Genomic DNA, 15,201 nt, shown 5'->3' on the forward strand with positions numbered 1-15,201 from the left:
TTCTAGTTATTTCCCTCTCATGATCCGGATCTAGACATAGCAACAACAAAAGAGCACGAGTAGCATGTCGCTGCCGCACAGTTGCTCGCGTAATTCCGGTGCCAACCGAGCGGCAAGACATGCCTCCCAAATGTTGTTGGTGGTCGTTCTCGGCAACATTGAAACGAATTGTTGTCTTGCACAATAAAAATTGCGAGAGTTCAGTGTCGCTGAGAAGTGTGTCAGTACCAGGGAAAGCTGTGAGAGTGCCTTTCAGGATGCAGTAGCAATGCTGTGCTTTCCATGCAGATTACTGCCATTAGCGTGTGGCATCGGTGGCGTTACGGGAGTCTGCCGAAGTTTCAGAGAATGAGATAAAGGTCTTTACAATGTCTTCAAGTCGCACTATCACATTTCCTAGAGACTATGTGTCGAATCCACGCTCATTATGCGAGTGCACCGTCCCTGGCAAAAAGTTCACTGCGCCATTATGTTTTGGTCAGCATTTGTGGCTCAGAGCTTCCGTTGGTCTACCAGTGCAGCATTCTGTGTTTCCTTTTTCCTTCAGTGTGCAAGTAAATATGGCACAGTGTGCTTTTGTCTCCATTTGGTTTTATTGGGAATATTATGAGACGGGGGGGTGACTTTCGGTAAAAAAAAACTGTTACATTTTAGTATATGCATGCTATTCCGTGCAAGGATCACTTGAAGCTGGGTGGGAGTGAACTTGTCAGAAAAATGACAGTCCAAAAAAGTGCATCTAAGAAACTAAAGAATTGGCATTTCACAGTTTTTTGCGACACACTTTCCACCCAAACTTGCTGTTAGGAGAGAATGTAGTAGTAGCCTTATGCTCCTAAAAGAGGGAAATGTCATATACGAGTTGTAATATTTCCAGTCCTGTGCTTGGCACGTAATGGCCTCAGCTGCTTGTGCACCATAAAATGTAGCACACCAGCCAACCCAGCGAGGGATGTGGGGGATTTAATTTCCGCTTTTGGGTGCACAGTTGTTTGCAGCACTGTGTTATAGCTCTTTCGTCCAATCAGGGCCAAGGAAGACAACCTCAAATAATGGAGCAGTGTTGCGACTCCTTTTTAAACAGTGCATGAAAAGGTAGTGCAGGGTGGAATGTTTCCAAATCCAGCAGAGAAAGTCTGCACAAACACAGCACTGTGCAGGCTTGCTGCGCAGTGGTGCGCGCACACGTGGCAGTCACAGAGTCGGCTGAGTCTCCTGTGGGACGGAGCCACCAGTCGCGGAACGCGTTTTGCAGTGCGCGCCATTCTTATTGGCTGAGATGACCGTAGCCGTCACAGTGCTGCAGACAACTTGTGAGGAGGAGTACACGTGGGTGATGGTGACCAGTCCTCCTGGGCGGGGTCCTCAGTCCAGGACTGCGATCATATTGTCACGTTGTAGTGACGGCAGTCCAGTGGTCAGGAATACCGCAACAAGGCTTGCAAACGAAGCTCTTTATTTGGGCTGACTCGCGCCCACAAAAGAACTGAATCACTCGGCGGCGGCGTAAGCAACAAGTGTGCTCATCAGTCGTCGAACTACGAATGCCCGCTGCTCGTGGCATCGTTCAATTTAAAGCTGCCAAGGAAACCTCGAGATAACAGGTCGAGATCATCTACAGAGATCTGGAAAAATGTACACGCAGCTGTTCATGGCTGTGAACAATTGAGATTAGACCGGTCGCTTCTCGCGTCTCGAACAAAAATGATAACACCCCTTTTCGACGGCCTTGCACGAACGAATGGACGCTACAATGATACGTGGCAATATTCAGGCTGATGAGTGGCGGATGTTGCAAAACTGATTGCGATAACAGATCTACCAGAGCTGGTCACCTGGTGTCTGTGACTTTCCAGTGTGATGAATGATGAACCCCATTCACCCATCCTGGGGGTGAACTGGGGTCCATCTGGGGTTGCTCTTATTATGTGTGTTCTTCTGTCGCAGCAATTCTCTCTGGGCATCAGCTCCCTGTCGGCCCTGGGTGTGGTGGGCTCATCACTGGAGATTGTCCTCATCCTGTATCCTGCCCCGCTGTGGTTCTGTTGAGGGGATCCCTTTTGCAGCACGTTTGGGTGTACGGGACGTGTTGCGCTGCCTCAGCTCGAGTGTTGCCCTTGTTTTGGTGGTGTATGCTTTCTTTGTAATGATGTACAAGACTTGCACAAACATAAACCATTAGGTGATGTTCATGTACGTCTTGTAAATCATTCATAACTAGGTTTTTTCTCGTGTTGATTTCGTTTCAGCATCCGAAAAGGGGCTCCGTTGTCAAGTATTTCGTGTGAGGCTTGAAAAGATGGCAACACTTTAGTTGCTTGCCACTGTGCTTACCCAAATGTAATGCCACCATGATTGTAATGCAGGGGTCGATTTTATGGGCACGAAATGAACAAAAAAAAAAGCACACAATAGTAATGCCAGGTGTGACATTGGAGACGCGGCGAAGGAAAAAAAAGTGCACGAATGAAACGTGGACAATGAGGCCATAGTACATGTAAAGTTGTGTTGAAGTTTGCGAACAAAAGTACAGTCTTTGTCAAAAGTTTAGAGCCCAGGGGGTTTACTTCTTAGCCTTGCAGTGGAACTCCTGAAGCATTCTGGGAAGTCCTACCCATTGAAGGAGGCAGAACCAGAAATCTTCTTACCCAGAGGAAATTTGGAGCGCTGGAGATGCATCACGAACCACACAGTGAGGCTCAGAAGCAAACCCCCTGGGCTCCAAACTTTTGACAAAGGCTGTACCTCAACAAATGGCTTATCTTGATAAGAAGGCTGTTGTTGAGCCTGAACACAACGTGGCAGTTGCTACCACCTTTATTGCACGAAGGTGCCACGTGCTCCTTTTTCAAAAGAGCCATGGAAAAGACTATCAGATAAAACTGATGTAAAGCTAAGCACAAACTCCCACCGTGCTGTCACCGTGTCAGCAATGTGCTTTAGACTTAGACAGAACTTTTCCCAATCGCTCGGCCACGTGGTGAGTCATGCCTCCCAGATATCAGTGACCGTTCTTCGCAGCATGTAAAGTAGTCTTCGTCTTGCAAAATAGTGCGGGAGCACGAGAGTTCGATCTGGCCAAAAAGACTACTCGCCAGAGTTAAATATTTGCGGCCCGGAGCTCCCATCAATCAACCAGTGCGGCTTTTTTGTTGCTTTTTCTGTTTCCTAACTTGGGGGCATAGATGGTCAACGCATCAACCAATATGCGAGTAAATACGGGATCTTGTACCTTTGTCTCTGCATAATATTAGATTATATAACACAAGGAGAACTTTTTCAGTACTATTTTCAGTAAAAAAATGCTTGGCTTACATTCGAGTAAATACGGTAATTCATTGTCATTCCTGCTTTTGGGGCAGGCTGTTGAATTAAAGAAGCAGCAGGTATATGGTAATATTTTTAAGCCTCACACGATCTAAATATCACAGCTACCGTGAGACTGAAACATGGATAAAAAAATATATAAACTATTTTGTGTGCATAAGCTTATTGTATTCATTTCAAGAAAGATAACATGAAATTTGGCACCTTTGACTCATTTAGCCCTTCGTAGGACACCTGTGTGCCACGCTGTAAGTGCTGGAAGACCGTGCACATGTGCGCCCAATGTTTTGCACGCTCCTCTGTCAGACCACCCAGTGTGCTTTTATCTTTTTGCTAATGGGCATCCTTGGTGGTCTGTGTGTGTTTTTCCAAGCGTATGTGTGCAATTCGGCATGGCCAAGACGTGACATCAATTCCTGATTAATGATGAGCACCTGAATTTGCTGGTTTGTCGGACAAGTCATTCTCAGTTCTTATTGTAGACAAAAACTTTGTGGGATGAGGGTCTTGAAAACTCGTTTTTTATTTTTCGACATAACTTGTTGAAACTTAGCACGCAGATGTATCATAGAATGCTGATTTCAAATATGCATTTAGATTTCAAATATCTCACCCGGAAGAAAATTTATCGCGAAATAACTTTCAAATTAGGCAATTTCTTACGGGCCTTTATAGTAATTTATCAGTTAAAGAATGATTTTTTAAGAATAAGTATACATTTGCAAAGGCCCAAAGCACATGCTAAAGCTTTCTTTTTTCCTTTAAACATGATATAGGAGCAATTAGGCGAAGTGTGGGCTAATTACCGCCACGTTATTTTTTTTCAACTTTGTTGTTTATTTATGATCAACAAAATTAGTTTGTAGACATTCTGTTAGCTTTAGGATGTGCTTTGGGCCTTTGCAAATGTCTCGTTATTCTTTAAAAATGTTTATTTAACTGATAAATTACTAAAAAGGCCCGTAAGAAATGACCTAATTAGGATATTTTATTTCGCCATATATTTCCTTCCAGCTGAGATATTTGAAATCTGAATGCGTATTTGAAGTCAGCATTCAATGATACACCCATGTGCTAAGTTTCAGGAAGATATGTTAACAAATAAAAAAAAAGTTTTCAAGACCCTCATGCCCCCTTGATGTAGCAATTTTGATAACCCTGTTATCAGGTAAGATTTTGTTTGGGCGGCCTACTCCTAAGCAACTGCCTCGCAGTGCCAACCTCTGTGGCGCAATGCTGGTCAGCAGGTGTGGTAGCCTTGATTGCTGCTCTTGGTAATGACAGCTGGATCAGGGAACTGGCCGTTCACATCGTCGAAATGCCACAAGCATGGGATTGGTGGCGCTGTCTGGAAGCTCTGATGGCCGCCAAGGAAGCTTCCTGCGTGTGCTTTGCTGGGGAAGTGTTAGGCAGCAGCAAGGATGGCGCGATAGTGCGAAAGAAGAACTTGAAGCCTGCCTGGGCTTTCTCGTCTTGATGACTGTGAATGAACCCTTCACATCTGGATACTCACACTGGAGCAGAGGCAAGTTTGTAAATGTTGAAGAGATACAGAAAATGACGAGCCATTGTTCAGGTGTCTGCAAATCGCCTGCATTTCAAAGCTGAAGCAATGAGTGGAAGAAGGCCGTGGAAAAATATATTCGCTTGTCAGTGATTTCAGCATGCATTTCTCACTCCTCCTGCCGTCTCTGGGTGCATCCCAAGTGATCTGCAACCCCCAGTGAAGCTGCTCTGTGTCGCAAAAGCAGATCCGTATGTGTGTGGAAAATGCCAAGCCATTCCACCAGTGAACTGTTCATAGCTGTTCTTGAGCCTTTCTCAGTTGTAATGCAAAATTTTGTGCACCTCAGAAAGTTCAGCGGCATGAATACGTGCCAAATTTGAGTTCTTGTTACGAAGTGGCACAAATGCATACCACTTTTCTCTACAAGACCAGTGGTCGAAATGACTTGTCACTCAGCTTCGAGAGTCGTTCAGTTTTACATTTGTGCTGTGTGGACTTGCTCTGTCCCCTTTGGTTTGCTTCTCCACGGTGTCCTTTCTGCTTACCAAGAAGGGAGGGTGCCGGTGTCGCCGTGACACGAGCACCACAGACGGCATCGGCATGATTTCTGCGCGCACGCAGGAGAGACCGCTCTTTCTCATGGGGGAACATTTTCCCCTCAAACTCCCGGCCTCAGAGCTTCTCCCCTGCCCTAGCATGGGTGGACATTCACTCGTAACCTTGCTGGTGAGTCGGACATCCTCGATTCCTTAGCGTATGTTGTACCTAGCTAGCATTGTTATTTTTAACAAATGCCTTTTTTGTGTCAGCCAGTCGTTCCTTTGTTTCCCTCAGTGTCGGTGTTGGCGTGCGCTCGGCAGCGTACGCAGTTGCACGGTGAGGTCTGGTGTTTCTGAACTGTGTCTGCCATGGTTAAGCAGGGCGAGCATGCGTATTTATCCCCCCATTTAAAACCCCACGGTATGCATGTTCAACTTAATTAGGGTGTCTTGCTTCCTGGGAAACCTGACATTGTCGGGGAAATTTCATGCACGTGGAGAAATCAAGGAATAGGGGATATTCAAAATTCCGCAAGTGCGCTTTCTCGCATAACAATGTTGCCCCTAACAAGATGGCCGACTTCGCTATAAAGGAACCACATGGGCTTCAGGACAGGCGCTAAAGGTGTGGATAGAATGTAAGAAACGTATTTTGGAAGAATCAAACAAAAAACCAGTCTTTCTTGCTTTGTTTAAGCTGGAGACGCATGGTCCGCCATCTTGTTGGGGGCAACATTGTTATGCGGGGAAGCACACTTGCGGAATTTTGAATATCCCCTATTGTCAGAGACAGTGTCGAAAAGTTGGTTAAGTCAGGGAAAAGGACCAACTGAAGTTAATACGATTGTCCGCAATGACTTGCGATGGTATTGCGAGTGTCGAGCAGGTGGTTTGTGCACATTAATACGACATCCTTTGTGCCTGCGTACGTAGAAGGTATGCATCTTATCCGCCCTGCTTGATTTTATCTTCCTTTTTCTCATTGTTCACAAAGCGAGCTCTGTGTATGCGAGCTTGTTCTGGGCTGGCTGCCACTGTCCGAAGCGATGCTTATTAAGCAACGAGGCTACATTCAAAAGTATTTTCCGCAGAAGAAGCCAGCTGTGAGCTGAATTAACTTTCAGTTCTGCATCCTCGCTGCAGACATCAGACGCTCGGAAGGTGAAGAAGGTAGCTGCTTTTATTCAAGGGACATTGACGGCAACTCAGTTCAGTTTTTGTTCCTCGTAGTCTATTCTAAAGGTCCTTCTCGCTGCAAAGTCTTTTTTTTGCATTTGACTCGAACTCGTGACATCAAGATTGAAAAGGACACCTTGGTCACTGTTTAGAGGTGAATGGTGGCGAGGACAATGCAGTTAACTGTGAAGATGAAAATGATAGGTGTACCATTAAGAGACGGGAAGAGGGCAGCGTGGGTCAGGGACAGACGTGGGTCGAAATCAAATCCTGGTCGAAATCAAGAGGAAGAAGTGGGCCTGGGCAGGGCATGTAATGCGAAGGCACGACGACCGCTGGTCCTTAAGAGGGCAAGCATAGCAGGGGGTGGCAGAAAGTTAGGTGGGCGGATGAGATTAAGAAGCTTGTGGTGATAAGGTGGCCGCAGCTGGCACAGGGTTAATTGGAGAGACATGGGAGAGGCCTTTGTCCTGCAATGGGTGTAGTCAGGCTGACAATGATGGTGGTGGTGTAGCCTATCTTCAGGGTTCCTACCTGTTTCATTTCTAGCGTGTAAAGGCTCTGTATTGAGTTTTAAGAAGCGTATGTCTTAGGGCACTGTAGTACTCCATTCATCCAGGCCAGCTTGAGTTTGTCTTTTGTGTTTGTTTGAAAGAAAGGAATGGAAAAGACGGCGGTTGCTTCATAAGTAACAGCTTCAAGCTGGACGTCCTTCAGGAAAAGAATAAGCGCTCTAAGCCAGTCAGAGAAAATGGGCTAATAATGGGGCATTTACTGTTCCAGCAAGTAGCTTTTTGGCTATCAATGGTTGTTGTATGCCGTCCATCACCATAATCCACACTAAAAAGAGTAGCTGGCTAGACACCTGTTAATAAACTTGACATCTCACGAAGGATTCTTTACAAGGCTTGGTGTTCCTTTGCAAGAACGGAACTGAAGTGGTATTGTTGGCAGTCACACGGTGCACTTAGCAGCATTTTTATTTATAATTAACCAGCCACATAATGCAGGTCTATCTGGGTGGTGTCGCACTGGTTTTGGCCACTGGGAAAGGGCATGGCAGAATTTCCAAAGAGCGCAGCGCTGATAGGAAAGTCGACCAGGCACCCAAGTCAGAAGAAAGCATGCAGACTGGGGGAAATGGTCAGCAAAATGTCTTGCAGGTTGCTTTCTTCAGCCTGTGACACAACAAAGGTGGGCCAGAAGGAAAAGTTGATGCAACGGGACAAAGCACTTGCCGAGTGACACACTACGCCTCTCGCCACTTTACCAACCGAGGCTTCACTTGTCAGACACTTTTTGCGGTGATGGGTGTTCTAATGCTGACGAATCAGAAGCACAATTTGCTCATAAGCGTTGTTTTGGGTTTACTGGCACATAAGCATCGCAGGCTATCATACACCAAGCTCAAGGTGCAGAAATTTGCTCATAAGCATTTGAATTCAGTGTGCAAGATGCCCTATTTCTTTGTTTAGATTGATGTGATGAGCTGCGAGAGCGTTCTAGCAGTCTTGGGAATAGGTTGCACCATAGCCACCTGTGGCTGTGCGTTGTGTTGAGTGAGGTTGCCCTCGACAACACCACAAATGCAGAGAGAAGAAGACATGCATCAGTGCTGGGACACGGGGGGGCTAGCTGATGTGGTTGCTTCCCGCTGAACTTAGCCACTGGCTTTGTTGTCCTTTTTGTTTCCCTCATGTGGGCTGAAAATTGGTAGCTGGACTGTTTCCTGGCCACATTAATACTGTGCACCACCCAACCCAAATTGCTCCCCAACGGGTAGGTGCTTGGAGAAAATGCTCGGGGGACGGATGCGGCGGAATATCGACTGCCAAAAGAAAACACCTTTGCGGTGAGCATTTCCCGCAAGTTAGCTGCTTCAGTAGTGCAGGGTTGTAATAGGGGGATAAATATGTTTTTCCCGCTTAACCACGGCTGACATTACTCAAAGCTGCTGGACCCCACCTCTTGTTTGCGTACACTACCGAGCGTACACCGACCGCGGCGGGCCTTGATCGGAGGGGAACAAAAGAATGATGCTCTGGCTGACACAAACTGGCATTTATTGCTATAACAATAATAACGCCAGCTAGCAACAAAATACGCTGAGGAATCGAGGTCATCTGACTGACCAGCATGGTTACGAGCGAATGTTCGTCCATGCTAGGGCAGGGGAAAAACTGCACGGCAGGATGAGAATGTTCTCCCCCAAGCCCCCCCCCCCCCCCCCGCTGGCTAAAATTGGAGCGTCGCGCTGGAACGTCAGTGCCCGCCGAGTTCCCCAGCTGAAGAGAGAGTCGTCTCCCCCGCACGTACTCGGCAATCACGCTGTCCGTGGCGCTGCGACGCCGGCACCCTCTCTTGGTTGTTAACCCATTAGAGCCCAAGAAAAATCTAACTGGGGGATTTTCTTCCTCTTTAGCACATAATGCTCTCTTATGAAGAAGAACAGATAACCTAAATTTCGTTACGATTTCTTCATTCGTTCCGAAGATGCACAGGTGTACTTTTTATAGTACGCTGGGTCTTCCCCATAGCACACGTGGCTACTGCACTCTACTCCTACTTGGTGGCATGAATTTTGTTAATGTGTCTGCGATTCTTACGCAGGGTGATATAACACTTTTTGCAGGCCCTCATGAATCTTTTCTGGCTATACTGGCAGTGCAGTTACTCTAATTTACGCAGGAATCTTTCTCCTTTTCAAAACGAAGCATCATATACGGTTGGGCCAGAGCGTCTGCGAACCTCTGGTTGCTTCACGTAAAGGCGTAGGTAATGATGAGTAACGTTCTTACCAAAGCAAAAATAGTCAGCAGGCTCGTCTCTAGCAACTTGGTAGATTGTTCAGGCGTTCACAAATGCAAAGTGGAGCTTTCGTGTCAACAGCCACTCCCACTTTTTGTCCTTGATGCCGATGTAGCAGCAGTTGTCGGCTTGATCCGAAAGGTCGACGCCTGCCATACCACTCTTGTAAAAGGAAAAAAGTTTTGGCTTACAAAAGTCCAGTTTTTTGTGCACTCTAGGCAACCACTGCTTTACAAAACATGTAGGCTCAATACTTTTATAGTTGCAGGCCATACTGACTACATTGTTGTCCTTAGACTTCATTAAAAGCACGTAACCTACACTATTGATTCAAGAACCAATTTTACCTGGCTGCTTCTATTCCGTTGCTTTCTTTGGGCCGAGTTAACACTTCCTGAACCCGTTTTGGCGAACGGTTCGTGTAGCCCGAAATTCCTCCCGGCAGAGCTTTATCAGAATGTCTTGAGTGGCAAAAAAGTTGCCAAAAATGATGAAATGGTCACTAAGCATTGAAATCACCTCCAACAATGACAGGACAACGCGTGCTTGCAAACGCTTCTTTTCCGAACTCAAGGACTTTCCGCAGGAGGTGTGAAATTCATAACAGTAACCATCTGCTCTGCCGAACATCCAGTTCTTATAATAAACCTTCATTATAATCAATTAAAATCACACCATCCTCATATTCGGGATAGCTAGCAACAAGTACAGCAGTCTCTGAGGCCTCGCTGAGCAGAAAAAAATGTTGTTGTTTTTTTTTTCAATTATTTGCAAGGAACCGTGAGATCTATGCCCTGGAATAAATAGGCGCCGTTGTGCACACAAGAAGACCGAGCGTACTATGGAAAGTACAGCAGCATATAATTCGTCATAGCACAAAGAAAGCCAGAGACGCGGGACATTCAAAGCATCCATTGTTTACTTTCTTCTTTTGTGCTGCTCTGTACTTGAAACTAGCGTAATATGTACATAAACGTGGCTGCAAGAAAATTATAATGCAATAACTAACGGTGTAGTTCATGGCAAACAAACGTCGTGAAATTTCACCATGGAAAGATGACAAACTAAGAGGAGGAAACGCGCCTTCTTAGTTGAGGGGCGTCAGCCGATCCCCTGGTGACAAAAGCATGACCTACTTGAAAAGAAAAATTCAATCTTTCGTGTTGAAATCATTAAAAATTTAACTGTACTTTTAAAAGTATGCTGGGCGCTAATGGGTTAAGGCAGCTAACTAGGGAGGGTGCATCGTGTGGAAGCAAACCAAAGGGGATGAGGGGGCGCGTCCTCACATCCCCAGACCCACACGCCTGCAAGTTACATGCTATGGAGGAGTCTCCTGGTCTTCATGTCCTTGAGGCGGGTCTTGCAGCGGGGGTCACGCCGATAGCGTCCACGCAGACTTGTATTCCGAAGGCGGCGTGAAGGTCTCCGCTGGGACGACTCGCACGGCCCGTAGACGGAGTGTTCGTAGGCCCACGAAGAGAAGGCCGGTTGAAAACTGCAGGCCAGGATGCTGCAGTTGTAGCCAGGATAGCAGCAGCTGGAGGTGGCCGCTGACTGGTCTCACACGGCTGCCCCAGAGGGATGCGCCAAACAGAATACAGTCAGCTTCGTCGCAGCAGCGAGACAATGTGCACCGGATCTGCAAGATTGCCGAAACGCGCTCTGCATGCCTTTAACTTTGGACACAGGAGGGGAAACAGCGTCGGCAAGGGCCTCGTGCCACAATGCTTAACTCGCTAGCTGGCATACGCAAAGTTCGAGTAAACTAAGCCCTTTCTTGAGTTTTAACGAGACTGCTCAGTTTGTGCGAAGCCATGAAAGCGAGCGGGCAGCAAAGTGCATCCCCTCTGAGCACCTCGGTCCGGTGGTCTTGTCTCCTCTGACGTGGTGCACGCAGCTCCAAAAAGCCTTAGCCCTAACTACCGCTGTGACAATGACCGTGAAGAAAAGAAAGACCCGAGAAGGGTTATATGCACGCAGCCGTGACGACGCATCAGCCCTGTGGTGTGGTCCTACCCCACTCACTGCTCAAAGCAGCTTTTGAGCGGTCACCGCCCACCGTATCGGACGGTATCGTAGCACCCAGTGCCGAGCTGCAATACCAGCAAGGTCGCAGCGGCACCCGTGGCCCTAGACCACGGATGCTGCTGCAGCCCTGCATACCTCACTCTCAGTAAAGCGTGCCGCAGGTCCTAGCGATAAAAATTCATGCTAGGCCTTGTCGGTCAAATCCGGACTTGTCAAGTGTGGACAAAGAGCGTTCCTCGAACCGGACAGACAGTCGTCCAATGTTCCAAGAGCAGGCCCCATGTTGGGCTGCCAGATGTGGGGTTGTAATCGGGGGGAAGAATACATTCTCTGCTGTTAATTGCGGCTGAGACGGTTCAGTACTGGCGGACCCCACCCCATGATTGCTTATGTTACCGAGTGCACGCCGGCCATGGCTGGCCTTGCTCTGAGGGAACAAAGGAACGACGCACTGGCCGACACAAACGGGCATCTATTGCTACAACAATAACGCCACCTAGCAAAAAAATGCGCTAAGGAATTGAGGTCGTCCGGCTCACCAGCACGGTTACGAGGGAATGTTCGCCCACGCTAAGGGAGTGGAGTGCAGGAACATCAACGCCCGCCGAGTTTCCCAGCCTGCGCGCGTGCAGCAATTGCTCCGTGCATGGCGCAGCAACGCCGGCGCCCTCTCTTATTAAGGTAGCTAACTAGGGAGGATGCGTCACGGGGAAGCAAACAAAAGGGGACAAGAGGGACATGTCCCCACAATAGCTACGAGCAGAGTTGAGGTGGCTGAAGAGGCCGCTATAGCTCTAGGGATCGCTCAGGAAGGCACCAGCACCATTCTTAGCAATTCCACGGTGGCCCTCCACAACTTTGTGCAGGGGTGAACCTCAGCCACAGAGTACACAATTCTCAGCACGGTGCCAAAAGGCCGGCAGATAATTGACCTGGTTTGGGTCCCAGCTCATGTCCCTGGAAACGGAGCGGCTTTGTCAGCCGAGCTGGTGAGGAGGACTCCGACACGTCTTGCAAAGTGAAATGCTGGACACCTACCAGGCCATTACGAGTGATCACAGCGGTCTTAGGGCAAGTCTGGCTTCTCCACGTTCGTCGCTCAGCCAAGATCAAGCCACCACTTGAAGGTGACTGCAAACGCGGTTGCAGCCAAATCCTTGAGTGTATGCGAATGTTTTTCCTGATCCGATAAATCTTACTGCCAGCTGTGTGGTGAGCCAGCATTACTGGATCACATAACTTGGGATTACGAGGAAGATCTGCCCCCAGCAGACCTGGTTCTAGCTCCCTCAGGTGAAGCATGAGAAGCTGTTCTCTCAAGCCCCGACCAGGACGTGCAGTCTAAGGCCATAGCAGGAGGGCAAGAAGTTGTCAACAGACTTGAACTGCCAGCCACGTGGAACAGTTGAGGAGGACACCCATGAAAAGTGCCAAATAGCTGGCATTAAAGTTTTCATTCATTCATTCATTCATTCATTCGTTCCCCAACAAGTACTGAAGGGTGCATGGGGGTATGCTCAACAGGACATGTTAGCGACCTGTTTGGACGATGCTTGGCTAGACAAAGCCTGACTCGGATAGACAGGACAGGTGCGTCTTTTTCTGCGTGCCAGTTGCAATATGCATTGCTACGTGCTCTTGAGTTTTGGTTCAATTCATTGTGCCTATGCTGCACAGGCTGCTGTATTGCCATTTCGTACAGCATGTGCAAGTTCCTCAGTGAGCGATGATGTTTTCCTGAGCTGCGGTGCTGTCACAGCTACCTGTGGCTTGCATCTGTGGTGGGCTTCTTCTCGCTGCCCGTCTTCTGTCAGCTCCGTCCCAAGCCTCTTTCGGCCACGCTCACCCAGATCATTGGAAACTGCGCCGTCCTGCTGTTGCTGAGCTCAGCTCTGCCCGTCTTGGCCAGGACACTGGGTATGTTGACTCTCACACAAGGTGGCTTTGCCTCTGTCACGGCGGCCCCTGGGGGGGGGGGGGGGGGGGGGGGGGGGGGGGGACTCTGCACGAGGAGTGTCGGCCCTAGATGTCACCTTTAGCGTACACAGGTATTACACCTGTCAGGCATGCAGAAATAAGTGCACTCATGGGGAGTCAGGTAATAGGGAAATGCGCAGAGTATAGCCAACCCTTATATGTATATAGCCTTCATTGATTACGAAAAAACATTTAGCCTTTGCACAATCAGTGTGTGGTAGAGTCTTAGGTGAAAATACTGGAAGGTACTTATAACAACTGCACAGCTACCATAGCCCTCCAAAAAGTCAGCAATAAAATTCCTCTATGGAAGGGTCTCAGGCAAGGAGACACGACCTCGCCAATGCTCTTCACTGCCTGCTTACAGGAGGTATTTTGAGGCTTGGATTGGGAACAGTTGGGGATAAGAGTGAATGGAGAATACTTGAGTAATTTGCGATTCGCTGGTGACATTGCCTTGCTAAGCCGCTCAGGACATGAACTGCAAAGCATGATCAATGAGTTATACAGGCAGAGCAGGATAGTGGGGCTAAAAATTAACATGCAGAAAACCAAAGTAATGTTCAACAGTCTAGCAAGGGAACAGAAGTTCGCAGTTGGTAGTGAGATGCTGGAAGTAGCAAGAGAATATGTCTGCTTAGGGCAGGTAGTGACCGCTGATCCGGATCATGAGAGGGAAATAACTAGAAGAATAAGAATGGGACAGAGCGCATATGGCAGGTTCTCTCAGATCATGAATGGCAGTTTACCAATATCCCTCAAGAGAAAAGTACACAATGGCTTTATCTTACCGGTACCCACCTACAGGGTAAAAATGTGGAGGCTAACAAAGAGGGTTCAGCTTAAGTTAAGGTCAATGTAGCAAGCTATGGAAAAAAATAATGATAGGCGTAATGTTAAGAGACCAGAAGCGGGCAGAGTAGGTGAGGGAACAAATGTGGGTTAATGACATCCTAGTTGAAATCAAGAGGAAGAAGTGGGCTTGGGCAGGGCATGTAATGCGAAGGCAAGATAACTGCTGTCCTTAAAGGTGCCCTGCGACGTAGATAAAGCATGGGGTCTTTATTCTTTGTATGCAGAGTAAGGGACATTGTGAGTCCCGAACGCGCAATGAGATCACCGAAATCATAATATTTGATATTTTAATCTTCGCTAGAAATGCTTGTTTCGAGTCGATGGTGTCGCAACGCGGCGGCCATTTGCGGCAGCGGAAATGAAGCGGCATCCAGATAGGGCGCTGCCTTTCTCATTGGTTGGGCGTCCAGTTTGCATATTGTTCCTTTATACTTGCGAAATGAATCCAAAATATTATGTCTCTGAGTACTGAAAGCTTTTCGCATGCCACAAAAACTGGAAAGAAGCAGGGAAAGCGAATGAAAACTAACAAGAATACAGCTAGGGGCGACACTTTCCATTCCGCTTCAAACCTTCGTGGCAGCCAGCGCTGTTCAAAAAACCTTGGCTCAAACCAGAAAGCGCGCGCGTCGAGATCGGCCGTGACCATACCAAGACGGCAGCGAAAAAAAAAAGCCAGTCGACAAGAAAGGCCGGACAGGAGACCGGAGTCGAGTTTGGGGGGGAGGAGGGCTACTGCCCACCGCCTTCCAGTCCGACTAAAAAAAAACTTCGGGGAGCTTCCTTTGTTGTTAGTCACCCCTGCCCTGAGTATGGCGTCGCGTACACGGGGGGAAGACGCCTTCAAAATGAGCGGATGTCTACAGCCCCGACAAAGCAACAACTGCATGCACGCTTCCGCTGCGTGTGCGCCAGGCGCGGTTCTGATTGGTAGCGCCCAATCTCGGTACTGGGTGAGTGAAATGGGCGAGTGAAGTGCGT

At 48.0% G+C, this 15,201-nt stretch overlaps 1 protein-coding gene across 11 annotated transcripts in view; it reads left to right on the forward strand.

The window, feature by feature from the left end:
* Positions 1-15,201, forward strand: part of lili (LMBR1-like protein lilipod) — a 190,316-nt gene that overhangs the window by 161,547 nt on the left and 13,568 nt on the right. For 7 of the 11 annotated variants that reach the window (XM_089547559.1, XM_089547567.1, XM_089547558.1 and 4 more), the window contains 2 exons: positions 1,948-2,021; positions 13,148-13,305. In XM_089547559.1, the coding sequence (XP_089403685.1) occupies positions 1,948-2,021; positions 13,148-13,305 (232 nt within the window). Of the gene's footprint in view, positions 1-1,947; positions 2,022-4,611; positions 13,127-13,147; positions 13,306-15,201 lie in introns of those variants that run through there. The other 4 variants (XM_089547565.1, XM_089547561.1, XM_089547566.1 and 1 more) reach the window with 1 other exon arrangement.

The sequence above is a fragment of the Amblyomma mixtum genome, chromosome 6, assembly GCF_055824585.1.
Source record: "Amblyomma mixtum isolate Tamu chromosome 6, ASM5582458v1, whole genome shotgun sequence".
Lineage (NCBI taxonomy): Eukaryota > Metazoa > Arthropoda > Arachnida > Ixodida > Ixodidae > Amblyomma > Amblyomma mixtum.